The sequence below is a fragment of the Chelonoidis abingdonii genome, chromosome 26 (genome assembly GCF_003597395.2).
Source record: "Chelonoidis abingdonii isolate Lonesome George chromosome 26, CheloAbing_2.0, whole genome shotgun sequence".
In the NCBI taxonomy this organism is placed as follows: Eukaryota; Metazoa; Chordata; order Testudines; family Testudinidae; genus Chelonoidis; species Chelonoidis abingdonii.
This window is the reverse complement of record NC_133794.1, coordinates 11,177,178-11,204,761: the sequence shown is the minus strand read 5'-3', so window position 1 is coordinate 11,204,761 and position 27,584 is coordinate 11,177,178. Positions and strand designations below refer to the sequence as shown.

At 55.6% G+C, this 27,584-nt stretch overlaps 3 protein-coding genes across 3 annotated transcripts in view; 2 read left to right on the top strand and 1 right to left on the bottom strand.

Annotated features, from left to right (window-relative positions):
- The window catches only part of LOC116828554 (glycoprotein-N-acetylgalactosamine 3-beta-galactosyltransferase 1-B-like), a 15,649-nt gene extending 5,885 nt beyond the window's left edge, over window positions 1-9,764 (bottom strand). The window contains exon 1 of the mRNA XM_032786884.2: window positions 9,742-9,764. Within this exon, the coding sequence (XP_032642775.2) occupies window positions 9,742-9,764 (23 nt within the window). The remainder of the gene's footprint in view (window positions 1-9,741) is intronic.
- DCTN2 (dynactin subunit 2) overlaps window positions 1-27,584 on the top strand; it is a 350,710-nt gene that overhangs the window by 69,060 nt on the left and 254,066 nt on the right. The window lies entirely within an intron of this gene.
- LOC116818862 (glycoprotein-N-acetylgalactosamine 3-beta-galactosyltransferase 1-B-like) lies at window positions 20,820-25,746 on the top strand. The gene is made up of 3 exons (XM_075061216.1): window positions 20,820-20,889; window positions 23,753-24,417; window positions 25,245-25,746. Exons 1-3 carry the CDS (start codon window positions 20,820-20,822, stop codon window positions 25,461-25,463), a joined length of 954 nt encoding a protein of 317 aa, XP_074917317.1. The 3' UTR covers window positions 25,464-25,746.

Sequence of the window (27,584 nt, the reverse complement as noted above, 5' to 3'; positions counted from 1 at the left end):
GTGCACTGAGCAAGATTTGCATTTCATACACTGCTGTAAAGATTGGACGGGAGGGTTTAAGCCTGGTGGCTCAGGACAGTCAGGAGGTGGCTACCGGTTCATTATTTTCTGTTTGCTTATTTCGGGAAAGGGAGGTAGGGACAGAAAAGCCAGAAAATGAGTGAAAGCAGTGAAGCGATCGCGCAGCTGGAGCTTTTTAGGCTGCAGGTTGCAGAAAAAGCGAGAGAGCACCAGAGACTATTGCAATCCATTTAGCTGGGGATTGGCCCTGCTTTGAGCAAGGGGTTGGACTAGATGCCTCCTGAGCTCCCTTCCAACCCTGCTAGTCTGTGAGTCTATGATTGAACTGAAAGAACTGGAGATAAATGAGAAGGAAAGAGAAAGAAAGTGAAGACACCGGCTAAACCTGCTACAGAAGCAGAAGCAGAACCCACCGACCCCAGTGATTCCCATCACTCCACAGATCCACAGCTGGGACCACTTTTGTCCTACATACAACGAGGCAGACCATATGGCTGAATATCCGACCACCGTTGAAAGGACGTGAGCAGCGCGTGAAATCCCTGATGATAAGAGAGTTCCTACCCTGATTGAGAAATTAACTAGCAAAGCTCTGAATGTAGTCGATGAAATGCCTATTGAGGATGCTTTAGACTATTCTAAATTCAAAAACACTGTTTTGCGAAGGTTTCCAATCCCCCCTGAAATATATAGCGTTACAGTTAGGAATCTTAAGTGGGATATTGGTCTGAGTAATGGGGAATATGTGAACAAAATGGAAGATTTGGTGGGAAAGTGGGCGAGGGGCAGAGAGGTGTTACAAGCTTTGAGGGGCCGTTTGCTCTTGTGACTCAAGAGCATTTCCTAGGCAAGTGTAAGGCTGATGGAAAGCAGAGTCTATGGGACAAAGATGTAAAGTCTGCGGTGGAGACGGCATTTCTCACTGATGCCTTTGACCAGACCCAGGTGTCTAGTGAAAGCAAACCACCAAAAGAGGGATTTAAACCTGGCTGGGAGGGAGGATCCCGTTTTATCTTGGGCAAAAAGGAGAGTGGCTGGGAGGCTGGGTGCTCACCTCCCCAGAGCCATTCCTCTTGCCTTCATCCCAAATATCCTGTACAAACAGAAGAACCCAAAAGGTACCAGGCATGAAATGTCACTGATCACCTGAGGAATAAACGCCCTGTGCTAGGAGGAAGCAGGCAAGCAATAGCTATGTTAGTTCTGCTGTCCGCCACACAGGACACCCCCAGGCGACTGAAACCCGTCACCTTGGTTTTGTGAGGTCAGGCTCTGCGGAACCAGCTATGGAGCACGTTAGGGGTGGCAGAATGAATGGCAGGGAATGCTTGGGGCAGAAGACTACAGGGGCCCAGATCTCTCTGGTTAAGCAGAGCGTGGGCCCAAAGGCCAGTGTATTACCTGCCCAAAGGGCGGAGATGGCGCGGGTGGGCGAAAGCAGATTCCTCGTACCACTAGCTAAAATCCATGTGCCGTGGGAAGGTTTGGAACGTGTTTTGACCGTGGGGGTAATGGAACACCTCCTAGGCCACCTGCTTCTGGGTAAGGATTTTTTCCGTGTAGCTCAGGTTACATTATTTGCCTGCAGCAGGAGGGAGTTTCATGCTGGGACCCCCAAGGGAAAGTTTAAGGTCTCAGGAACTGCTGAGGGAATTGGGGAGAGTCTCTTTGACTCCTCTGCAGCCAAGGGAAGCCACATGCTTCCAGGTGGGAGGGTGGCTGAGACCAACTCCTGCGCTGCAGCTGGAGGCAGCACCATCTCAGGAAGAGATGGGGGTGTGATGCCTGCCAGGGAGAGACTTGTCCAGCCCAGGGAAGGGACAGGGAATCTCAGAAACCACTGAGGTGGGTGAGGATTCCTGTGACTAAGTAACACAGGGAAGCAGGGTGCTTCCAAGTACAGGAGGGCCGGAGACTAGCTCCTTTCCAGCACATGCTGCATGCCTCAGGATCGGGGGCAGGAGGGGGGCTGTTAGTGACCAGGGAAGCTGTCCCAGTTGTTAGCTGGCAGTGTTGCAGCTGAACAAGGGAGAGGCCCCTTCCTAGAGAGCCCAGAGAAATGTGCTTTAGAAGGGGGCCCAGACGAGGAAACTGGGGTAGGAATAGTGGGGGGTACAGGAATGTCTCCTCAGTGGTCACTTGGGAGAGGATGCACAGGGCTGAATGGCTGGGTCAACATCTGTGCACCCAGGTGTGACGAAAGTGGAAGTTCTGGTGGTTCTTGTCAATGTGAGTGGGAGTGGTTGACCTGGGAAGGCTGCAGAGGAGTTTGCAGGGACTGCTGCTTAGGGAAGGGGGATACTTGAGAAGTAAACAGAACTCAAGAGGGGGTGGAGTGCCAATAACACTCCGCTTGGGAGGGGGCGGGGGGGGGGACTGGACAAAGGACAAAAGGCTGAGTGGAACAGGGGGGAGCTGAGTGAGACAGCTGAGGAGTCTCATTTGGGAGCGGCTGGACGGAATGACTGCCGATGGGGTATGTCTGGCTGCGACCCCAGACAAGGAACACGGCTGGGGCCTGTCTATTAACCTACAAGATCGTTTAAGACTGCGTCTGTATAGAAATAAACTATGTTTACTGGCTGGCTGAGAGTCAAGCTGATGGTAGTGGGAGTGCAGACCCCTGGCTTCCCAGGACCGCTGGGCGATACTGGAGAGGCAACGGAGGGGCAAGGATGCTGAATGACCCAAGGTCGACACAGAGGTAAGCCGTGATGAGACTTCTTGCACTGAACAGTCGCTCCAAGGGAGAGGAGCTCCCGCAAGTCTGACTGGCTTGTGAGCACAGTTTCCAAGAGCACTCGCCCGGGGACTACCGTGACACAGCACTCACAGTGCCCCAGGTTTTAAGAGGAATGTGTAACCGACCTCCTGGCGGGGAGCAGTCACACCAGTTGACTTCTCAGGGATAGAGAAAGGGTGCAGAGGACTGCCCATGCCGGTCCGTTTTCAGATGCTCTGTTTCTGATAAGTTTGGAAAGTAACTGTGTCTCTTAAATAAAAGAGGAGCTCCAATCTGAAAGAGATATTGGAACAGGAAATTGCAGGCTGGTAGTTTGCCAGAATACAAATGACCCATGCCAGCGACAGGGGGGGTGGTTTCCCAGGCTGTGAAGAGACACGCAAGTTTGCGAACGTGCTGGGAGAGGGAACTGATAAGGTAAACACACTAGTCCAGAGAGCACGATCACAGCCCTCTAGGAAAGGGGGCAGGAAAGACTCAAGTGCTGGAGCGGGAACACAAGGTTAACCTTCAAAAGGAAGCTGGATGTTTTTTCCATTTTAGCAGTCTGCGGTTGGGGAGCCAAGCTCCCCAAAGGCCCACCAATGTGCAGGATCCCTGGATCGCTTGACAAACCTTGAGGTACCGAAATCCCAGAACGAGCATTAAAAATAAAAGCAGGCAGACGAAACTGGAGGGCGGGAAAGAAAAGTCCCAGGGACTGATATACGGGGAGGGATCAAGGACACAGGGTAATGAACAAGCACACCTCGAAACAGATCTCTAACCAAGAGACACTGGTATCATAAAGAGCATATAAACGCCCAGTGGTGATAAAAGATGTTACGACCTATAATGTTTCGTTTGGGATAAGAAGTTTTATGCCCAATGTTAATACTCGTTGGGGATAAGATACTATGTAACCGCCCATTTTGGAATGCTAGAACATAGGGTCACTTGAGAGCGAACAACGGTAATATTAATGACAAGTTTCCAGGAGAGCAGCTGTGTGTTAGTCTGTGAGCCGCAAAAAGAACAAGAGTACTTGTGCCACTCTATAAGGCATATTGTTAGTCTCTAAGGAGGCCACAACTCCATCTCTGTTCGTTTTTCGTGTGTAATATAAGAGTTTAATGATAATGCTGCTTCTCTCTATTATCTGATAACAGATTTAACCTCACCACAGCAAGAAACCTAGACGAATCTGGTATCTGTGGAAGGAAATGAGGCACGCCACCCATAGCCTGAATGGCTGGTTCGCCTGAGAAGAACCACGGGAGGTTACAAGGCCTTTGAGGAATAGGGGTCAGTGACGTTAACCCTGGGGAAGGGGGGAGGTGAAGTAGTGTCGTCGATGACCATGTGGAGCAACCCGGGCACCCCATGGCTCATTGATTAATGCTGCATGTAGATGGTATCAGAAAATGTTATGATCTGCTAATAGCCGTTGTTTCATGCTAAATATTGTGAGGGATTGGCACAGATGGCTACAGGAGATGATCCAATGGGACCGAGGAATGGATGGGTGGACCACCTGTAAAGATCCCCCACCCCGCCTGTGGTATGGTGATACCACCTTTACTTCTGCGCTGTTGCCTTCAGAGCTGGGCTCAGCCAGCAGCTGCCAATTCTCCAGCTCCACTTTGTAGGCAGGCAGAGTAAGGGTGCCAACCAAAGCACCCTACGATAACCTGTACCCCTTTGGGTCAGGATCCCAGTTTGAGAACTTGAATCTGTTACAGTCAGGTACAAGCACACAACAGACCAGATTTCACAGTCGTGATGCAGTTTCATGGCCGTAGTTTAGGAGGGCTCTGGTTTATTCCCACACAGAGACTCGGCCATTTTCCATCCCCATCCCAGTAATGGCCTTCGGCCAGACCACTGCATTACAACCTCCTCTGCGACGGAGGCGAGTGGGACAGTCCTGGCTACAGAGCCTGCCCTTGGTGTGGCCAGGCCTGGTTCACTCCGATGCCCGTCCAAAGGCTTTCACTCGCGCTCCTTGCACGCACCCTGGAGAGCTGAGCCGCGCTGGCCTGAGTGCGAACACAGAGGTTGTGGAGATTCCTCGCCTTGCACCGGTGCTGGCTCTGTCCCTGTGTGCACTAATAACTCTTACGGAGCGCTGCCTGGCGCTGACCTCAAAGCCCTAGCCTGAGAGCACCGTCTTAGCCCATTTGCAGATGGAGAAACCGAGCTCGCGAAAGCAGGCTTTGCCCACGTTCACCCCAGGACCAGGGCAGAGACACCAATAAAGACATCTCCTGATGCCCAGGACCAGTGCTCCACCCAGTGGGGACACTGCCTCTGCCATTCCCCAGACCAGTGAAATGTGCCCAGAAACCCTGGGAGGGGATTTCCCCGACCAGGTCTGTGGGGGAGGGGTCAGCTATGGCTTAGAAAGACTGTGTCCTCCCTCACCTGGGTGGAATGTAGTATGGGGTCTTCGCACCGCGCTGCCGTTCTCGCTCTGTCCGGAAGGCATAGATGAAAGGTAAATCCTATGTAGCCCCATGACCACGCAGGCAAAGCCACAGTTCTTGTGTCTTGGGGAGGAGCTTCATGGCGAGCAGCCACGTCCGTCTGTAGTAGTGACACAGAATAAGCAGCCTCCACGACACAGGACTCCCGCTATGTGCTGGCAGCGAGCAAGGGCCCGCCCCCACAAAGCTCTCTGCACATCCAAAAATTACTTAGGAGACGACATGTTGGACTGTGAACTCCTTGCATGACTGTCTGAGCCAAGCATTCAAAGCAGAATTGGACATGCAGGGTAACAGTGTAGGTGTTAATACTGGCACGATTCGGAAGGGCAAACACTGCTTATCTTGCAAAATGGGGGGGTCTGACTGGGAGGGTTCTCGCAAATTCCTCCAAAGCGTCTGGTGCCAGGCACTGTCAGACAGTCCCCTGGGTTCAATGGACCTCAGTTCTGAGCCACTCTGGCCATTGTTTTGTCCCTGTGGGTCGGTATCCGCCTGGTTCATGGAGAAGTGGGCTACTGGGGGCCGGCGAGGAATTTAGGGGGGCAACAGAACAGGTAGGTTTGGAGCTGGGCAGGAATTTTTGCAGATTCGGCAAAACCGAAAGGTTTCACAGAACCACCTTGCGTTCAATGAACTTTCAGCCAGTCACAGGGCAGGGCTTAGATGGCACCTGCCCTGTGGGGGTCCCCGGTCTTCCAGGGTCTGTGGTTGCATCCGGGGCTGTCAGGCTCTCTGCAGCAGAGCTGGAGCCCCAAGAGAACCCCAGTCTAAGCCAGGGCTTCTGGGTTCATTGCCCCTGGCCAGCTGGCTTCCCCGGTCTGCCCGAGTCCTGAGCCCGGGCAGCAAGCCGGCCCATTATCTGGAAACACCAGGGTGCTCCAGCAGCGTGCCTGGGGGCCTCTGGGATCGCAGATGTGAAACTGATAAGGACGACGTCAGTTTCAGGCTGCCAGGTCCCCAGGGAACACTATTCCACTTAAATTGGTCTGGGTCCAAATTGGAACCTAACAAAACATAGAAACTCCCCTTGATCCGGGACCTTGCATTTTGTCCACTGCTTGGAGGGTGGAGAGGAGGCACCTGAGACACATGCTGGGTCAAGATGCTGCCTGGATCCTGAGTCCCCAACAGCTGCTTCTGTGCTCAGCCCCAATCTCCTCCCACATCTCATCTGAGCAGCCAGTCCCCCCTACCCCCCAGCCCTGTGTCTCTATCACCTGCCACCTTTTGTCTTGGCACCGATCCACAGGGATGATGCATCCCCTGTAGCAGCACGCACAGACCTCCTGCAACAATTTCACAACACCCTAACCACAAATGAGAGAGCGTTGGGTCTCTGAGTCATCCACCTGATCGGGCGTCCGCAAGGAGAGATTAAAAAGAGACTTCCTCCGGCTGGGCACAGCTCACGGGGACCGACTAGATGCCAAGTTTCTAGAATAAACACTGCCTCCTGCCCAAAACCCACCACCCACGTGTAGTGGCCAGCCATGGCATGAAACCTGCACCCTCCGCCGGGCTGTAGCCCTGAAGGTGTGAGAGGTCCGTCTGTCTAGGGATTGCTTATCTCACTCCCCTCCCCCTCTGCGGGGAACCACCAGCCCCTCACCAGCCCCAGAGCCAGGTCAGGGTGTATTGGGGTCCCTGGATGCTGTTTGGCTCTGTGACCCCCGTGGGAGGGGGGAAATAGTGGCTATCCCAGTGCTGCCATATCACCGGTGAAGGCAGGTGAGTGTGTCTGCCCCCTCCTGCACAGAGCAGACTTGGGCTCGGGTGCTGCACCCTCGTCATTTGCTCACCTTTATCCTCCTGCATATCAGCCAAAGGGACTGGCTCCTCCTGCTTGGGCTGCGCCTCCGGCTCCTGCTCTCATTCCTGCCGAGGGCTAGGCAGACACCACGGAGGCTGCAGCTTCGCCTCCCTGGGGCGCAGCAAAGAGAATGACCTTGCGCTGGAAATGTGCACACAGGAGAGCCCCACGTCATGACAACTACACCCAAGCCCCACCCCGGAGTTCCTCCCATGTTCTGTGGCACCAGGGCCTGGCACCGAACACCTGCCCCGGACGACTCCTGCTCTGATGCACCTACAGGCCATGGGAACCCGAGAGCAGAGGGATAAGGCCAGGAGCTCCCGTGGCTCCGCTCCGGGTGCAAACATGGTTCCACTGGGATCTTCACTCTCAGCTGGATGTGCTGAGGGGCCCCCAAGCCAGTGCCCTTGTGGCACAAACACATGGCGCAGGGCAATGGGGAGCAGCTGTCCACACCGTCGGGGGCACTAGCCCCCAGGACCCCTAGGGGCGTCTGTTTGAGGAGACAGTTGCTGGGCAGGTGGCTTGTGGTTACAGAAAGGGGAGGTGACTCTGGAGGGACCCCATCAGGCCCATTCTGGACCAGATCATTGGTCCAGCTGGCCTGGTCACCCACCATGGCCAACTCCCGATGGCTCACGGACCAGTAAGCCCTCCATTGCAGCCCAGGAGAGAAATCCCACCCTGCCCGACCTCTCTAGAGAGCGCTGGGCAACCTGGTGCCTGAGTCCTGGATGCCCGGATTTGAACACGGGACATGGCTGCGATGTTTGGTGCCACCCTGAGCCAGGGGTTCCTGATGGGCGACCCACAGAGCTCTGGCTGGGGGAGGGGACAGCGGGAGGTGGGGGAGGGGGACGGATGGGCATATGGGCACAGATCCTTTGCTGCCTTTCCAGCTGCGAAAACAGTACATTGACCTGTGTCCCTTATCGCCCTCCACCTGTCATCAAGCGCTGGATGGGAGGGGCCAGGCGAGGAGAGCGGGGGGGGGCAGAGGTGCGGTCTGGGTGATGGGGAAGAAGAGGGAAAGGGGGGGAGGTGGTTGTGACAGGGAATATACAGAGGGAGGAAGAAGGGGCTGGGTGGAGCAGGAGGGAAAGCAAGTGGGGACTGGGTGATGGGAGGGGGTGGGGCGAGTCTGGCAAATGGGGGAGGGGAAGAGAGTGGGGGATGAGGGAGAGGCAGGAAGCGTGGGCAGGGCAGATGTCAGAGCCTCACATGTCAGGCTGAAGGGACAGGGAAGGGTTCATGTCCTGCCCTCTGTACTAGAGCATCCTGACAGGTGATTGTCCAACCTGTTCTTGAAAACCACCCTAGCTGCCGGTTCCAGTAGGGTTGCTGCTCGGCGAGGTAACCAAGTTCCTCCCTAATATCGACCTAATCCTCCACGTCGCAGATCAAGCCGTTACCTCTTCCCAAGCTTCAGCGGACACGGAGACCACCCTGATCCCTGCCTGGCCTCTTTACAGCAAGCCCTGTAGCAAGCTGTTCGCAGGTCCCCTACTCCGCTGTGTAACAAAGCCGTCTGTCATGTGCTCAGCATCCGCGGCGAATGACCCAGCTCGCCGCAGCACGAGGGTTGAGACCCCCGTCCGGTTCTGGTACCCCACAAATTGGAAGAGGCCAGAGGAGAGCAACAAAAAACGATGCATGGTTGAAAAAACCCGGAGCCCCTGGAAAGGTGGAAAGACCTGGGTGTGTTTAGACAGCGGAGAGGGACCTGCGAACAGCTGCTAGGGCTGCTGTAAAGAGCCAGGCAGGATCAGGGTGGTCTCCTGTCCGCTGAAGCTTGGGAAGAGGTAACGGCTTGATCTGCGACGTGGAGGATTAGGTCGATTTAGGGAGAATTGGTTACTCGCCGAGCAGCAACCCTCTGGAACCGGCAGCTAGGGTGGTTTTCAAGAACAGGTTGGACAATCACCTGTCAGGATGCTCTAGTACAGAGGGCAGGACATGAACCTTCCCTGTCCCTTCAGCCTGACATGTGAGGCTCTGACATCTGCCCTGCCCACGCTTCCTGCCTCTCCCTCATCCCCACTCTCTTCCCCTCCCCCATTTGCCAGACTCCCCCACCCCCTCCCATCACCCAGTCCCACTGCTTTCCCCCTGCTCCACCCAGCCCCTCTTCCTCCCTCGCCCTGTCACACCACCTCCCCCCCTTGCCCTTCTTCTCCCATCACCCAGACCGCACCTCTGCCCCCCCCCGCTCTCCTCGCCTGGCCCCTCCCATCCAGCGCTTGATGACAGGTGGAGGGCGATAAGGACACAGGTCATTACTGTTTTCGCAGCTGGAAAGGCAGCAAAGGATCTGTGCCATATGCCCATCCGTGCCCTCCCCGCCTGCCACTCCCCTCTTCAGCCCCCGCCCGCCACTCACCCCTACAGCACCGACTTCCCCTCTGCCAGGTGGGTCCTCACCCCCCCGCCTCTTCCTGCCCCTGCACTGCCCTTGCTCCACCCCTGTCCTGCAAGTCCCAGCCCCTGCCCTGCCTCTTCCACCTCCTCCCCTGAGTGCGCCGTGTCCCCCCTCCCTCCTGGAAAATGCTAAGTGCTGCCAAACATCTGGAGGGGGAGAGGAGCACAGATGCAGCGCGCTGGCGGGAGAGAGGGAGAAAGACGAGGAGTGGGGAGCTTGGCTACAATTTTTCCCCCATGCCAAGGTGTCGGCGCCTCCCTCCTGCTCGCCTCCTTACCTGAATATTGGGACGAATGGCATCCCGATCGGACATTGATCAGGACACAAGACAAAGGGTTAAATATTGAGACAGTCCCAATTTTATCGGGACATCTGGTCACCCTCGCTGCCACGATGCAGCCACCCAGCTGAGCTCGGAGCAGCAAACGAGAGACCCTGCCAGGCTGCTAGGGAGCTGCCCCTTTGCCCCCAGACCAGGCACAAATCCTGGCTTGACCCTGTCTTTCTGGGGAGGGATGAGATCACCCACATGCCTTCCACTCTCTGGGCATCTGGCAGATTGTCACCAAGTCACCGGGCGATGCTCTGGAACTGCTCCATACGAAACCAGGCAGGACTCTGGGGAGCCTCCTCTCTTGGAGCAGACTGGCTCCAGGGTAAGACGCTTCCACAGCTTCGACCTTCCTGGGTCTGACCTCAGAGCATTCAACATCCCCTTCCACACGGGGCGTTTCCCACAGCGAGTCCACCCGGGCGGGGCTCCCAGAGAAGCCAGAGGGCTGTGCCCCCCAACTCTGCAGTCAGACGTGACTCTCAGCCAGCCGGTAAAACAGAAGGGTTATTCGTAGACAAGAGCACAGCGTAAAGCAGAGCTTGTTATTACAGACATCAGTGACTTTCAGCCAAGTCCATCTTGGGAGTCCTGGGCCAGACGCCCTGGATTCAAGACCCCCCCAAGCAGACTGCCAGCCTCCAGCCACCCGACCTCTGACACCCCCTTCATGTCCCTCTGTCACAGACTCACAGATCATGCCCACTCTTAGCCCTGTGCGGTCCATGGGGGGTGCCCCTTTCAGTGAGACAGCCCTTCTCGGGGGTCCAGTCTCTCTCGTGGTCAGGCCTCTCCACTTCCTGGAGCCGCCCCTCTCTGAGCCTTAGTACGTCTGTCTCTCACCATGGGCCCCCTTGGGGAGTCCACGCACTCTGGACCCCCCCCGCCCCCAGGCCTCCTCACCCCCGAAGGGGTTGATGCAACCCTGCTCTCTAGACCGGAGCAACTCTCAGCCAGCATCAAACAGGAGGGTTTATTGAGAGTTGAACACAGCACAGGAAACTCTCAAGGTCTCAGGCCTGGCCTCCCCCAGCACAGCACATCCCAGTCTCCCCTGCATCCAGGTGGGCTCTGCCTGCTCCCCCTCTCCAGCCCCAAACCCCCTGCTTCCCAGCTTGGCCTCCGATATCCCCAGCCCCATGCCCCCTCTGTCCATTGTCTTCTCTCCAGGTAAACAGGGTCGTGAACAGGAAGGCCTGGGTCTCCTCTCCTCTGGCTGGAACCGGCTGGTCAGGTCACCGGGGTCCTTTCCCCGCAGCCCACTGTCCTCCCACTGGCCAGAACCGGCTGTGTCTCCTGAGCCGGGTCTCCACATCACCAGGTCACCAGTCTCTGGGGTCTCCATCCTCCAGGCCATCGGCCGGGGTCCCTCTCCGGTCCTCTGTAACAACAAACTCCCTCTCCCCTCCCCTCCCCTCGTTAAACCAGTAACACCCAGGGACACTGAGTCCCACCCCCTGTGCATGCAAACCACTGGAAAACACAGAAAACCCCAAGAAAACCCCTCACTTTGTCACACCCTTCTCCTTCTTGTCTCGCTTCCCAGGCCAAAGGTGTCACCTGTTCGCACCCCTCCCCTGGGTCTCAGGATACACAGGTGCAAACAGCTGGGCAGTCTCACCTGCCCTGAGGGCCTCAGCAAAAATCACACCCCCAATTCCCACCACCTAAGTATCGGTGCAGGACGCTGGGGAAACTCAGGCACACCCAGTATTAGTATCAGAGTGGTGGCCGGGTTAGTCTGGATCAGCAAAAAGCACGAGGAGTCCTTGTGGCCATCCTGATTACCACTACAAAAGTTTTTTTCTTCTGCTGATAATAACCCACCTTAATTGATTAGTCTCATTAGAGTTATGGCAACCCCCATTTTTTCATGTTCTCTGTATACATATATACATAATCTTCTATCCTGGAGTCCTCGGGCGATGCTCTGGAGCTGCTCCCTACGAAGCCAGCCAGGACTCTGGGGAAGTCTCCTCTCTGTGAGCAGACTGTCTCCCGGGCAAGAAGCTCACACGGTTTCACCTTCCTGGGTCACCTTGGAGTATTCAGCATTGTCTGTCCCTCCGTGCGCTTCCCACAGCGAATCCGCCCAGGCGGGGGCCTGGGGAAGTCAGAGGGTCCTGCACCCCCACTTTGCAGTCAGACGTGACTCTCAGCCAGCCAGTAGAACAGAGGTTTATTAGATGACAGGAACACGGTCTAAAACAGAGCTTGTAGGTACAGAGAACAGGACCCCTCAGCCGGGTCCATTCTGGGGGGCAGTGAGCCAGACACCCACATCTGCACTTCACTCCTCGTCCCCAGCCAGCCCCAAACTGACTCTCTAGCCCCTTCTCCTTTGGGCTTTGTCCCTTTCCCGGGCCAGGAGGTCACCTGATTCTTTTGTTCTCCCACACCTTTAGCTACCCCCTTGCAGGGGGGAAGGGCCCCAGCCATTAGTTGCCAGGAGACAGAGTGTTGGCCATTTGTGCACACTGGCCCTTTGCGCTGCAACAATCTCACCCCCTAGAGACTTAAGAAAGGCATTGGGGAAACTGAGGCACCCACACAGTATTCAGAGGAAACATTAAGCACAGTCTCACTTTCTCACATCTTCCCCACTGTATTTTCCACTGCATGCATCTGATGAAGTGGGTTTTAGTCCACGAAAGCATATGCCCAAATAAATTTGCTAGTCTCTAAGATGCCACAAGGACTCCTTGCTCCTTGTACAGTATTAGTATAGGACATTAAAACTCACATGCAACATAGCAAGATGAATAAACCCCCCACATCGTCACACAGATACACACCGGGTCAGAGAAAACTCGGAGCCTGGAGGAGCAGCCCCCCTGCAGCTGCGCCTCTCTAAGTGATCTCGCTGGCTTGTCCTGGTTGGGCCATGGTTACCTCTGCAGGGATGGGGGGGTGTGAATTGCCAAAGTGCCAGCAGCTCCCTCCCCCTGAGCCCTGTGGCACCTGTCCTTACCCAGCTGTTCCCCCACTGAACCTTCCAGCAGGCACAGCCACCGTTAACTCTGAACCACCACCCCTTCCCCTCCGGCTGGCAGCACAGATCTCACCTCCTTGTGTCCCTTCACCTCCTGCCCCTGCTGTGCAGCCACTGCCCTCCACCTCAGAGCCAGCTCTGTGACGGGTTAGGTCACAGAGATCCCCTTGGGACTGTCACCTGATGGGCTGAAATTACCTCTGAGCCTATTTTCCCTGCCAGCTTGGGATTCCCGACCCTTGCTTCATTGAGCCGGACACATTAGCTTACCGCCAGGGCCGTCCCTGGCTATTCTGGGGTCCAACGCAGCCTCCCTGCAGTGGGGGTGGGCCCCCAGGCCTCTGCTGGGGGGAGGAGCAGGAGGGCTGTCCCCAGCACACTGTCCCCAGTACAGTGTGGGGTGGGGCTTGGGTGTAGTTGCCATAACGTGCAGCTCTCCTGTGTGCACATTTCCAGTGCAAGGTCATTCTCTTTGCTGCGCCCCAGGGAGGCGAAGCTGCAGCCTCCGTGGTGTCTGCTTAGCCCTCGGCAGGAATGAGAGCAGGAGCCGGAGGCGCAGCCCAAGCAGGAGGAGCCGGTCCCTTTGGCTGATATGCAGGAGGATAAAGGTGAGCAAATGACGAGGGTGCAGCACCCAAGCCCAAGTCTGCTCTGTGCAGGAGGGGGCAGACACACTCACCTGCCTTCACCGGTGATATGGCAGCACTGGGATAGCCACTATTCTCCCCCTCCCACAGGGATCACAGAGCAAAACAGCATCCAGGGACCCCAATACACCCTGACCTGGCTCTGGAGCTGGCGAGGGGATGGTGGTTCCCCACAGAGGGGGAGGGGAGTGAGATAAGCAATCCCTAGTGTCACGGAGTCACCGGGCGATGCTCGCCTCACAGAGGATTTTCTCGCTGATAACATCATGCTTCCGCACTCTTACAACTTGGTCCGTTCCTGTCGAGCCACCTCACTGCTACACATCTACCCAGGGCTCAAGCCTCATCTACTTGCTTTCCTGGTCTCATGTCGCCCATCCATTTGAGATATGTCCCAGCAGTACATGGTCTCGGGGTGGCATACCTTCACCTTTTTACATTTATGCCCTGGTTCAGCAGTCCAGAGATGGACGCAGCCTTTAGGACTCTCCGCAGGTGTTACACTCTGCGACGGTTCACTCTGACCCCCACCACCTAGGTAAGGCTTGGGAATCATCCTAATGGAATGGTATGAGCAATTCCACTCGAGAGAAAAAGACGGTTACTCATCTTTTGTACTTGCTTGTTTCTCTCCTCCTTTTGCTCAGCCCCTTTCCCGGGCCAGAGGTCACCTGACCTCTTTGTCTCCAACACCTTCAGCTGGCACCTTTGCAAGAGGAGGGCCCAGGCCATCAGTTGCTAGGAGAACAGAGTTGTCAGCATTTAGGTGCAGTCTGGCCTTTTTGCTCTGCAGCAATCACACACCCTTATCCACCACCTAGATACTTAAGAACTGCCAGGGGACACTGAGGCACCATCCAACACAGTATTCAGAGCAAACATTGAAGAACATTCCAGTTTGTCACACCTAGACAGACGGGCCTCTACACTTCAGGCTACGCAGCGGAGGGTTGCAGGTTCATGCCATGGCTGCCACCACACGTGGGTGGTGGGGTTCTGGGCAGGCAGGCAGTGTTATTCTAGAAACTTGGCATGCTAGTCGGTCCCCGTGAGCTGTGTGCCCAGCCTGGAGGAGGAAGTCTCTTTTTGATCTCTCCTTGCGGACGCGCGAATCAGGTGGGTGACTCAGAGACCCAACCTCTCAATCAAACTTTTGTCAGGGTGTTGTTGACATTGTTGCGGAGGTCTGTGCGTGTGCTGCTCCAAGGGATGCATCATGCCGGTTGGATCGGTGCAAGACCACAGGTGTGGCATGTGATAGAGATCACAGGTGCTGGGTAGGGGGAACTGGCTGCTCAGAGATGAGATGTGGGAGGAGATCGGGGCTGAGCACAGAAAGCAAGCTGTGGGGGATCCAGGATCAGGCAGCATCGTGACCAGCATGCTGTCTCAGGTGCCTCGTGTTCCACCTCCACGATCAGTGACAAATGCAAGGGCCGGATCAGGGAGATTTCTATGTTTGCTCTAAAGTTTAAAATATTGGACCAACCACATTTTATAGTGGAAATAGAAGTTCCCTGGGAGCCTGGCAGCTAAACGACGTGCGTCCTTAGCAGTTTCACATCCGCGACCCAAGATGACACAGAAGGAACCCGTAGCTGGGAAGACACCTGGTTGAATTTCCAGATCATGGCCGCTTGCTGCCCGCGCTCCAGGATGCGGAGCAGAAAACCAAAAAAAAAGAAGAGAAAGACCAGCTAGAAAGAGGGCAATAGAACACCAGAAGCCCTGGCCTTAGAACATGGGAGTCTCTTAGGGGCTCACAGCTCTGTCAGCAAAGCAGGCCTAGCAGCCCAACAATTCAGCCACGGACTTCTGGGAAACGGAACCGGGGACCCCACAAGGGCAACAGGTGCCGATCTAACCCTGCCTTGACTGCCATGATAGAGTTCATTGAACGCAAGGTGGTTCTGTGAAATCTTTTCGGTTTGGCGAATCGGCAAAAAATCCTGCCCGTCTCCAAACATACCTTTTGTTGCCCCCTACCCACCCACCTAACATTCCGGCGCCCCGCGCCCACTTCCTTCTCATTAACAGGCGATCACCGCCCCCCCCCAACAAAAGGGACAACCACAATGGCCCCAGAGTGGCTCAGAATGAGGTCCTTGAACCCAAGGGACCGTCTACCCGTTGGCTGCATAAAGAACGCTTTGGAGCGAATCTTGCGATGAACACTCCATCACCATGACAGCCCCGCCTAAATTCTTGCAGACTAGAGATAAAGCAGGTGGGTTATATGCTCCTCAAACTCCAGAATGTGCACGCTATAACTACCTACCACCTTGGTTACCCAACACATCTGCAATGTCACAATCTGCTTTGAAATGAAAGCTCGGCACTAAAAAGCACAAGTCAACTAGCAAGACGCCTTATCACCACACGTCCAACCAAGCATGTCGTCTGCCATAAGTATTCCTTGGAGCTGCATAGAGCTTTGTGGGGGTGGGACCGCGCCAGTCATAGAGCTCCACAGGCTTCGTTGTGGAAGGACTCATTGGCGCCACGCAAACACCCGCAGCTGCATGGAGTCCTCTGGTGTCGTGGCAGGCATTGTCCTATGAGCTCATGCTAAGAGACACCTCATACAGCCTGCCATCAACAACGTGCACTGCCTCGCATGAGCCCTCCAAGACAAGAACGGGCGTAGCTCGAGGAGCCGTGAGATCATGGGCCACCGCACAGATATTACGCTCACTAGCTCCGACGAGCAAGAGCACATATTCAGCGAGTGAGCAGAGTACTCACCCTTACTATCGATCTGACATCCTGGTGAGGACGACGAGTCGGCTAAATGCATACGCATGCTGAAACCGCGTCCCCGAACAAGACCTCGATCGGGGAAATCCAAAACTCGCAGGGTTCTCGTGACCATTTCCGGACTGGGAAGTCATTCAGAGCAGTGTATCACTCGGTGAAGACCTAGCCGGGTGCTAAGAGAATTCGTTTTATCGAGTGTCTATCCTGCGAGCGCAGACCTCACCGGCATCAGAGGCCTGAGGCAATACTATGACCTCTCGCTGACTCTGCTCTAATTCTTCGGCTTCACACTATTCTCACTCATGGAGACACAGGCGTGCTACGGGACGTGATGCTCTCGCGCGTACGAAATTGGTCTAACGCGCTCGCTATCGGCTGCGCGCAACAAGTGCGCGTCCGTAAGAGCTCATTAGTGCACACAGGACCGGAGCCGCACGTCACAGCCCAAGGAATCCACACCTCTGTTAGCACACTCGGCGCGCGCTCCCAGGTGCAGTGCAAGGAGCAGAGCCGACTGAAAGCCTTTGGGACGGGACACCAGGATGCCAGACTAAGGCCAACAGGCAAAGGAGCCAGGACATGTAGCAGGATGCTCACTCGCTCCGGCAGAGAGAGGCTGATAACGGCAGCTAGGTCTGCCGAAGGCCTTACGTGGGACGGGAGGGAATGCGACATGCGCCGAATATCTACTGTGCTGGGAAAAACCAGAGCTCCAAACTCCAAACGGCCAGAAAACTGCATATACAGACGTGAAATATGGTCGTATGATGTCTGTACCTGCACTCATACATGTTGTTCACGTCTCAACACCCTGGATCACCGAACCAAACACGCCGAGGATCACCCCGCGCTTACTCGTAGCGGCCCTTTGGGTACTGCGCCCACGGCGTTCACTCTCCATGCACGTGCAACACGAAAACCCAACCTGAGGCCCACCTGGAGCAAGCCGCGCAGCGCGCTCCCGATAACGCCACTGGCACCAACATAACAGCAGGCCACCAGATCTGGAAGACAGCACAGCGAAGAAGATAAAGAGTGGAGAACCATAACCCACCCAGCGCCTGGGTAGCGCCGACACTTCTCCTTCAGAACAGATGGGCTGCTCCCCGCATACCACTTCCCGATCCATGTAGCATCCCTCCTCACCCCTGTAAGACATCACTGGTCCAACCCTGTCAACATAAACAGATTCTCCGCTACGAACACCCAGGCCTAATACAGCAGATCAAACATGTCGAATTACTCAATGACATCTTTTAAATGAGGAATGATGGGGCTCAGGGTGCTCCTCAAGTACTAGAATCCCACATAAAGCCCTATCACCCCCCTTACAAACAAGGTTCGACCAAGAACGACTCATCCAAAGCATGTGTTATGGTTAATCGAGATACACAGCATAGGCAGCCATGAGGCTGGGTGACACTCAAGCTATCTCCTTCCTCACACACGAAAACAGATATCGATAATAGGTTCTCTCTCGCTGGAGGATTCAAGCGGTCACTGAGCAGAGCTAATAAAACTGAACAACACATTATCATTAAAAAGAAACATTAATATTACACACAAAGCACCAGCAGGCACTTGTGGCTAACACTTCAGCACACTACAATCCACTTTAAGGTGCCCAAGTACTCACCAAGATGAGACTACTCTTTTGCCGCGCTACAGACTACGACAGGTGCACTCTGAAACTGTGCCATGAATGATACACCCCCCGATGTCCCGAGATGACCATTACTAGCATGCCCCAAAATTGACATAAATATCTATCAAGGTTAAACATCGGAGCATCTAACCTTTCTTATCACAAGAGACTGAACATTCATGTCGCACATGTTTCAGACTCACACACGTAGGCGTTATAATTAAGTATTATGAGAACACCAGTATCCTAGTCAGAGAGTCTGCTCTCGCATGGATACACTTCTGGTCCACTCATTACCCCACCTAGATGTCCGCATTCGAACTCCCTCCCGCTACCCTCGCAATCACCGCTTCTCTAATTGCCCAACAAGGAGCCCTCATACCCCAGCCTGAGTTACCGACAACTCGTAGAACGTGCTAGTCTGCTAATGGTTATAATGCTAGTCTCTCGGAGATAAAGTCAGATACCGCCACGACCCTCCAAACCGGAAAGCTCTGCGCAGCACGAGATCATCGCGCGGATCTACTCCAGACGACATGGTTGGTAGGATTCTCTTCTCGTCACGAAAATAACCTCTGCGCAGAGCAATCACGAAAGCAGACCCCCCAGCCCCCCACTGACAGACTCGCGAACACACGAGAGAAAGCCCAAGGAAGATCCACTCCCGAACCCGCAAGAAATCTGTAACTAGAGCACTCCGCGAAAAGCAATACACACAGCTTCTTTTTGAGTCTCACACACTAGGGGTTTATCTACGCACGCGTCCCAGAACGAAAATACTTCTCCGGCGCCCTCTCCTTAGGGGGATGACTGCTGTGCCCTCTGGCCTATGCTGGTGAATGTTACCACTTCGCGATCACATCACGTCTCCTGCACAGCCTTCCCAAAACTGCCGCGTGCTCTCACCAACCCCTAGGGGAAACACACCGCGCGCTCTGTTCAGCTGGGTCATTTGTATTTGGCCAACTACCCACCCCAGCCAACATCTTCGCTGTCCCTCCACCTCAGGTGATTTCACACGCTCGAACGCCTTTTGATTTAAAGACACAGTTACTTTTCGCAAAAACTTACAGAAACACATCCTGAAATTCAAGCTGGGTAGGACCTTGGATGGGCGCAACTGCTCCTGAGACCCCTCTTCTCTGATGCTCGTCTGACAAATGCAGACTGTGCTCACGTGCTTCCTGCGGAGGCGGGGTATAACAGTTTCAACCGTTAAAAGAACTACCCGAGGTCACATGGCTGAGTGCCGGCTGTCACGATCCCAGCCCGGGCCGACTTACTGAGAACTCCGCCTCCACCACAAAGCCAGCGTACAAGGCAGCAGTGACTCGCGGCGGCCTCCTCGATCCCCTCCAAGAGCAGTAGGAGCAGACTGTCGCGCAGCGGCAAGTAAGGATGCACCCTCCGTTCATGCCTCACCTCGGGTATTCCTCCACCTTCGCGGGGTCTCACATTATGCAGCGAGACGTAACCGGGAGCACTCCCACGCTGCATTGCCTGCGCGGCTCCCGGTCCCCCTGCTTCTCATCCGCAGAGGGCTAACAACACCCCGCGCCTCTCACAGTGATATCACGCGGGCACGCACGGCGCGGGTCCCTGGGCAAGCCAAGGGGGGTCGCAGCTCACTGCAACATGAATCCACGGAACCACACTCCAAGCTTTGTACTCTTGTCATCAGCCGAAGCACAATTAAATGAACATAAGGTTACGATCCTATGACAAGAACAGGATCTAACGAAGCTTGGTAGACGTTATCAAGTAGAACGGAGACCCACATCATGCACGCGCTCCAATTCCTGGGGCCGCAGCGAGCCAGACACCCCAGCTGCAGTCACTCCCCGTCCAGCCAGCTCCCAAATAGCAGACTCCCTCCGCTTTCTCACTCAGCTACCCACCCTCTCACAACCGTAAGCGCTAGGTTGTACTACTGTTGTCAGCCCCGCCCGGGCACCAGCCCTCTGCCTCCCCCCAGCAGAGGCCTGGGCCCACCCAAAGCGGAAGGTTATCTGGCATCCAACCCCTCTTGGAGTCTCTCATACACAGTTCGCGAGTAGTCGCCCCCTTCCTAAGCAGCAGCGCAAACTCCTCTCAGCCTTCCCGGTCAACAGACCCTACTCAGCCATTAGAAAGAACACACAAGCAGTTGACCAATACCAGACTGGCCCGCGCGTAAACACCGTACGGCCCAATCAAAGCCACAGAAACAAACATTCCACTTTCGTCAACCTGGGTGACAGATGTGCACCACCAGCCCTACAACCCTGTGCATCCTTCCAATGACCCACAGAGGAGAATTCCTGTACCCGGCAACTATAAACTAGCCCCAACAGGTGTATCTCGTCTGGCCCTCAGTTCCTACACATTTCTCATGGCTCGTCATAGAAGGGACCTCCCTCCAGTTCGCTGCAACTGACAGCTAACCAACGGACAACTTTCCCTGGTCACCCTAGAGAGACTAGACCGACCCCCCTCAACATGACCCCGAGTCCCTGATGACCAGGAGCAGCATGGCCGTCCTGAGAGGAGGCTAGGGTACGCGGCTTCTGTACATCTGAGAGAGCACCCTCACTATCCCTGTGACTTAGAAGAAGAGCCTACACGGCCAACATCAGCGTTTTATGAGAGTCCCTGTCGCCTTACCTGCGCCCTCCCGCGACACTGCGCTCACTCTGCTCATAGAGGCACGGCTGTCTCTGTTCAAGGCGTAGACAACCTACGGGCTAGGCGTAACAACCTGACAGGTCTCTCTCTGCAGCACTACACAACGCCACTACTCGCTTCTGAAGGTGAGCTGCCTCCAGCTGCGTGCAGAGTTGGTCTCAGCCACCGCTACCCACACTGGACGCATGGCTACCTAGGCTGCAGAGGAAGTGCACAAGAACTGCTCCCCAACTTACAGGGCAAGACCCATATATATCACATCTTCACCGGTTGGGCAGAGGTTCCAGCATGAAAACCTCACTCCTGCTGCAAGGCAATAATGTACCTACCTCACACGGTAAAAATCCTTACCCAGAAGCGGCGCCTCGGCGTGTCCTCCACATTACGCAGTAAGTAAAACTTCAATCTTGCCCTCAGGCACATGGATTATTATAGCTAGTGTCAAGAGAAAAGCTGCTTTCCGCTACAACCGCTCACCTCTTTCCGCCATTTGCAGCGCTAATACAGCAGCCTGGCCTTCCCGTGGGCCCACGCTTGTTAAACAACAGATTCGTGGCCTGTATCGTCTTCCTGCCCAGCCTACCTGCATTCCTATCTGCGACGCGAAATTGTGCTCATATGGTCGAGAGCCCGCACCTCACAAAACAAGGTGACGGTTCAGTCGCCTTAGGCGGGGTGACGTGGACAGCAAGAATAACAGAGCTATTGCTTGCTGCTTCCTCTTACACTAGAGCGTTCATTTCCCTCAGTGATCAGTGACTTTCATCGCGGGTACGTTCGCTTTTCTGCTGTACAAATATGTTGATGAGCAAGAAGAATGCTCTGGGTACGGTGATGACACTACCCTCCCGCCACTCTCCTAATACTTTGCCACCGAAAATAAAATGGGGAAGCCTACCCTCGCCAGGCCGCGGGTTAAAGCCACCTCATTTTGAGTGTTAGCTTTCAACTAACCACCGGCCTAGATACAAAGTCATTACGGCACGAGAGATGTCCGCTCGCCACAGACTTCATACAACCTCTTGTCTTACAATAACACTCACGAGCTCTATCCATCCACCGAACAATGCCTAGAGAAAATAGCTCTTGCAGTCACAGAGCAACGCCGCGCGAGAAGAGCTATAACTACCAGATCTACAGTCATCGCGCGACTTTCCAGAAGATCTCGATTTGTCACAATCGCCATGATATGCAAGACACAACATCCACGCCTATAGATTCCGAAACTGTAATACCTAAGAAGGACCAAAAGAAAGAATCACCACAAATCAAAAAAAACAAAGAAATATACGAAAATAAAAAACAAAAAAAAACGACAAAAAGACAAAAAAGAAACACAAAAAAGCACAAAAAAGAACAACACAACAAAAACAACCCAAAAAAACAAAAAAAAAAAAAAAATTTAAAAAAAAAAAAAAAAACAAAAAAAAAAAAAAAAAAAAAAAAAAAAAAAAAAAAAAAAAAAAAAAAAAAAAAAAAAAAACAAAAAAAAAAAAAAAAAAAAAAAAAAAAAAAAAAAAAAAAAAAAAAAATTAAAAAAAAAAAAAATTTAAAAAAAAAAAAACAAAAAAAATATTTCAGGGGTTGGAAACCTTCGAGAACAGTGGTTTTTGAATTTACAATAGTAAAGCATCCTCAATAGGCATTTCATCGACTAACATTCAGAGCATTGCTAGTTTATTCGGCATAGGGTAAGAACTCTCTTATCATCAGGGATTTCACGCGCTGCTCACTGGGCCTTTCAGACGGTGTCGGATATTCAGCCATATCATCTGCCTCGTGTGTGCAGGACAAAAGTGGTCCCAGCTGTGGATCTGTGGAGTGATGGGAATCACTGGGGTCGGTGGGTTCTGCTTCTGCTTCTGTAGCAGGTTTAGCCGGTGTCTTCACTTTCTTTCTCTTTCCTTCTCATTTATCTCCAGTTCTTTCAGTTCAATCATAGACTCACAGACTAGCAGGGTTGGAAGGGAGCTCAGGAGGCATCTAGTCCAACCCCTTGCTCAAAGCAGGGCCAATCCCCAGCTAAATGGATTGCAATAGTCTCTGGTGCTCTCTCGCTTTTTCTGCAACCTGCAGCCTAAAAAGCTCCAGCTGCGCGATCTCTTCACTGCTTTCACTCATTTTCTGGCTTTTCTGTCCCTACCTCCCTTTCCCGAAATAAGCAAACAGAAAATAACGAACCGGTAGCCACCTCCTGACTGTCCTGAGCCACTAGGCTTAAACCCTCCCGTCCAATCTTTACAGCAGTGTATGAAATGCAAATCTTGCTCAGTGCACCAAGCCGTGTATTTCCCCCCGCTCGTTGTGCCACTGTAATGGGAGCCTGGGGTGCAGCCTGGGCCTGTGGGACCACGTATCACTGAGTGTGTGGGGGGGGGAGGTCAGGGCCCTGCACCCTCACTTCCTGCAATTCACCGGGACTCTCAGCCAGCCAGTAACACAGAAGTTTTATTTAGCCGACAGGAACACAGTCCAGGACAGGTCTTGCAGGTACAGAGAACAGGACCCCCTCAGTCAGGTCCATCTTGGGGGGCCCCAGGGAGGCTAGAGCCCCATCTGGGCTCCCCTCCCTTTTCCCAGCCAGCTCCAAACTGAAACTCCCTCCAGCCATCTGGCCCCGCCTCCCCCTGGCTCCTCCCCCACCCCTTTTCCATTTCCCGGGCAAAGGTGTCACCTGGCTCCAACTCCCATCCTGGTTCTCATGTTACACACTCAGGTATCTGGTTTTAAGGAAAGTCTCCCATCCCCAGTGCAAACAGTCCCAGCAAAACTCCCCTGCAACCTTCCCAGGTCAATACTCCCCTCTCCCTGCTGCATCACAAGCACCCACACAGTATTCAGAGAAACCATTAAGAACATTCCCACTTCGTCACACACTCTGCCCCCTTATCTCTCCTGGGGTGTAGAGTATCCGAGCGGCGCTGCCTTTGGAGCTGGACTCCTGGCCAGCAGCCACCGCTCTCCAGCCACCCAGCTCTGAAGACAGCGCCGCTGCCAGCAGCAGCACAGAAGTAAGGGTGGCAATACTGCAACCTCGCTACAATAATCCTGGGATCCCCCCCAACCCACACACACACACACACACACATACATAATTTTTTGGGTCAGGACCCCCACAGTTACAACACAGTGAAATTTCAGATTTCAATAGCTGAGGTAATGAAATTTACAATTTTTAAAATCCTCAGTGAGCAAAATGGACTGTGAATTTGGTAGGGCCCTAGAAATCAAGCGTTGTCCTTCTGTTCCCAGTGGAGGACAATGCGACTGCGGCCGAGCTGTACAGCAAGGTGCGCATCCTGTGCTGGGTTATGACGGGCCCCAGCAACCTGGAGACTAAGGCCCGACACGTCCGGGCCACGTGGACACGGCACTGCAACGTGGTGCTGTTCATGAGCTCGGTGCGGGACGATGGCTTCCCCACCGTGGGGCTGGACACCAAGGAAGGCCGGGACCAGCTGTACTGGAAAACCATCCGGGCCTTCCAGTACGTCCACCAGCACCACCTGGAGCAGGCCGACTGGTTCCTCAAGGCGGACGACGACACCTTCGTGGTGCTGGACAACCTGCGCTGGCTGCTGGCCAACCACACGCCTGAGGAGCCTGTCTACTTCGGGAAGCGCTTCAAGCCCTACGCCAAGCAGGGCTTCATGAGCGGCGGGGCTGGCTACGTCCTCAGCAAGGAGGCCCTGAGGCGCTTCGTGGAGGGCTTCAGGACCCAGGTGTGCACCCACACCACCTCGCTGGAGGACGTGGCGCTGGGCCAGTGCATGGAGAAGATGGGGGTGCAGGCGGGGGACTCCCGGGACGCTGCTCGGCGAGAGACTTTCCACCCCTTTGGGCCCGAATCCCACCTCACCGGGAAGTTCTCCAAGAGCTTCTGGTACTGGAAGTACTGCTACTATCCCATCGTGGAGGTTCGTGGCCGCCTGCATGCCCCCCTCCCGTGGTATCCTCCGGGCATGGGTGCCTGTGGCTGCATTCCCTTCCCCTCCCCTGGGTTCCTGGGCTGCATTTATCGCTCCACCCCCCCGTGGCATCCTCCGGGCATGGGTGCCCAGGCCGAATTGAGGACAGGCCCTGCTCTTCTGGCTTCTCCGTGGCCAGGGGAGGTGGTTCCGTGGTTAAGGCTGGAGTGCCAGGTGCCCAGCCTGCAGGCCTCTAAGTCACCCTGGCAGTACGTCGACCCCGGGTAGCTGCCTGGGTCCCACTGGTGGCTTCCCTTGGAAGGGGTGGGTCTCAGCCCCACGTTGGCTCAGTCCCTGGGGCCTCTGGTAGTTTTCCATGCCGGGCTCCTGCGGACGGGCAGCTCACAAAGTGTTGGGGGATCACAGTGCCCCGTGGAAGCCAGCGGAGAAGCAGGCAGAGTTAATAGCATTAGGCAGCCAGCGGTGCCGCCCCGAGGGGGGCCGGATCCTGGTCCAGAGCCGATGCCCCTTCTGCCCCCAGGGAAGCAGGGGGAGGCCCAGCACGCTGTCTGTTTGCTGTTCATTGAAGGCCCCTGGCGGGATGATCCCGCGGCTGCATTGGGGGAGCAGCGGAGCCAGGGCATCTGCCAGCATTGGGAATTGGAACAATTGGCGCTTAGCTACCAGTGAGCTGCTGCTGCAGGAGCTGCTTGCACCGGGGGCTGGAGGGGTGGGAAGGGGGGATCTCTATTGGGGCTGCTCCTCCTGCCCCAGTCACACCCCTTTGTGTAGCTTGGGGCCTCTCCCATTAACCCTTGCCCTCCCGCGCTCTGCAGGGCCCCCAGTGCTGCTCCGACCTGGCCATCTCCTTCCACTACGTGAGCCCCGAGCTTATGTACACACTGGAGTTCCTGACCTACCACCTGCGTGCCTACGGCTACCGCTACCGCTACCAGCCGCCCCTGCCGGAGAACGCCGCTCGCCTGCTGCAGCGCCAGGCCCAGCCGAAGGCGGCCAACGCTACGCTGCTGGTGCAGGGCACCAAGATATTGTAGCGGGGCTGGGAGGAGGCGGTCGTTCCGGGATCGGGCTCTGTGCCTGATGTGGTGCTGGCACCCTGGGCGAGCTGTGGCCAGGAGCCACGTGGCAGCCCCTGCACTGGATGATGGAGGGGGCTGTCTCAGTCTAGCTGCCATCCCAGCTGGCACTAACTGACCCCCTCGCTGGTAGAGGGGCAGAGGGACCACCTCATAGAGGGTCCCCTCGAGGGCAGAGGGAGGCGTGGGCAGGGCCGGTGCAACATTTAGGTGACCTAGGCGGTCATCTAAGGTGCTAGGATTTGGGGGCAGCATCTTCTTCGGCAGCGACCGCAGCGGCCAGCTCTTCGGCTGCCCCGGTCACCACCAGCATTTAGGCGGAAGGAGCTGGGGCAGGGGAGCGCAGGGAGGGCCGCCTGCAGCAAGTAAGGGTGGGGGAGGTGGCACATGGGGAAACTGCCCACCCCAGCTCACCCCTGCCCCCCTCCTTCCCGAGCACGCTGGGGCTGCTTCACGTCTCCCGCCTCCCAGGCTTGCAGTGCCTAAGCTCAGGGCAGGGGCGGGGGGCACCTCAGGGCAGGGGGGGAGCTGCTGCGGGGCGGTGGGGCTCAGGACGGGGGCTTGGAGACAGGGGAGGGTGCAAGGTGGAAGTTTCTCCTAGGGCACGAAACATCCTTGCACCGGCCCTGGGCGTGGGGTGAGGGGTTCAGCCTCCTGGCCCGTGTCTCTGGTGCCACGCTCCTGCCCTGGCCCCCGGAGCCCAACCGGTGGTGACGTGGGGGAAGGGGAGGCTGGAGCTACATTTGGTGATGAGGGAGGGTCCTTGCTGCCTCCCCTCCCCTCACAGTCAATAGGGCAGGGTCACAAGGCACAGGGGAGATGAGGCAGGTTGGCCCAGGCCACTGAGGGGCCTTTGGGGCTGTGTCTGATGGGTGCTTCCAGGAGGGGGCGAGTCTGGCTCAATCCATGGCAGGCTTTATAATGGGAGCAGCAGCCATCTCCCCACTTCACCCTGCTGCCCAGGGGGGCCTGAAGAGTGTGAGGTCTGAGGAAGGCCCATGGGGGAAAGGATGTGGTGGCCCTGAGGCTGATCAGCACCAGGCAGGACAGGTTCCCTGCACCCACTTTGTGGCTGGGGTCAGAATCCAGAATCTGGGTGCCCGCTCTGGCTCCCCCCAGCAGGGCCAGCTCCAGGCTACAGCGCGCCAAGCGCGTGCTTGGGGCGGCACACGGCGCTCTGCTGATTGCCGGGAGGGCGGCAGGCGGCTCTGGTGGACTTCCCGCAGGCATGCCTGCGGAGGGTCCGCCGCTCCCGCAGCTCCAGTGGAGCATCCGCGGGCACACCTGCGGGAGGTCCACCGGAGCCGCAGGACCACTGGACCCCCTCAGGGAAGCCTGCGGGAGGTCCACCGGAGCCACGGGACGGGCGTGCTGCCGTGCTTGGGACGGCCAAATTGCTAGAGCCAGCCCTGCCGCCTGGGCTGAGATGTTTGCACAGCAGGGCCTGAGCTGGATGCTTCTTGGCCAGGGGCCTGGGCCTGGTGCTGGGTCCCGGCCTGAGCAGGGCAGCCTTAGTGCCAGAGATGTGGAGACATTAACCCCTTCCCTCCCAGAGTTAAGTCCACCTGCGCTTTGCAATGTGGGGATGATGCACCACAGGAGTTATGAAAATGTGTGTGTGAATGTGGGGTCACTGGAACATGCTTTATGCATGACGCCTCTTGTAAGGTATTATTACAAAGCTTATGTCATGGACTCACAGGATGTGCCCACTCTTGGCCCCGTGCGCTCTGTGGGGGGGAACCCCCATCAGTGATACAGCCCACTTGCTCTGGACCCCCCCTCCAGACCCCCCCGGGGCCTCCACTTCCAGAGGGAGTAATGCAGCCCTGATTTCTAGTCCGAAGTGACTCGCAGCCAGCATAAAACAGGAGGGTTTATTGAGTGTCTGAACACAGCGCAGGAAATTCGCAGGGCCGCAGGCCTGGCCTCCCCCAGCACAGCACATCCCAGTCTCCCCTGCATCCAGGTGGGCTCTGCCTGCTCCCCCTCTCCAGCCCAGAACCCCCCTGCTTCCCAGCTGGGCCTCTGATATCACCTCCCCAAGCCCCACCTCTGTCCATCGGTTTATCTCCAGGT

What these genes read in the sequence shown, in the direction of transcription:
- LOC116818862 (XM_075061216.1), top strand. Translation starts at nt 20,820, where the DNA reads ATGTACCTACCTCACACGGTAAAAATCCTTACCCAGAAGCGGCGCCTC. An exon ending in CGTGTCCTCCACATTACGCA is followed by an intron (nt 20,890 to 23,752) that starts GTAAGTAAAACT and finishes TTCTGTTCCCAG; the next exon opens with TGGAGGACAATGCGACTGCG. An exon ending in GCTACTATCCCATCGTGGAG is followed by an intron (nt 24,418 to 25,244) that starts GTTCGTGGCCGC and finishes CGCGCTCTGCAG; the next exon opens with GGCCCCCAGTGCTGCTCCGA.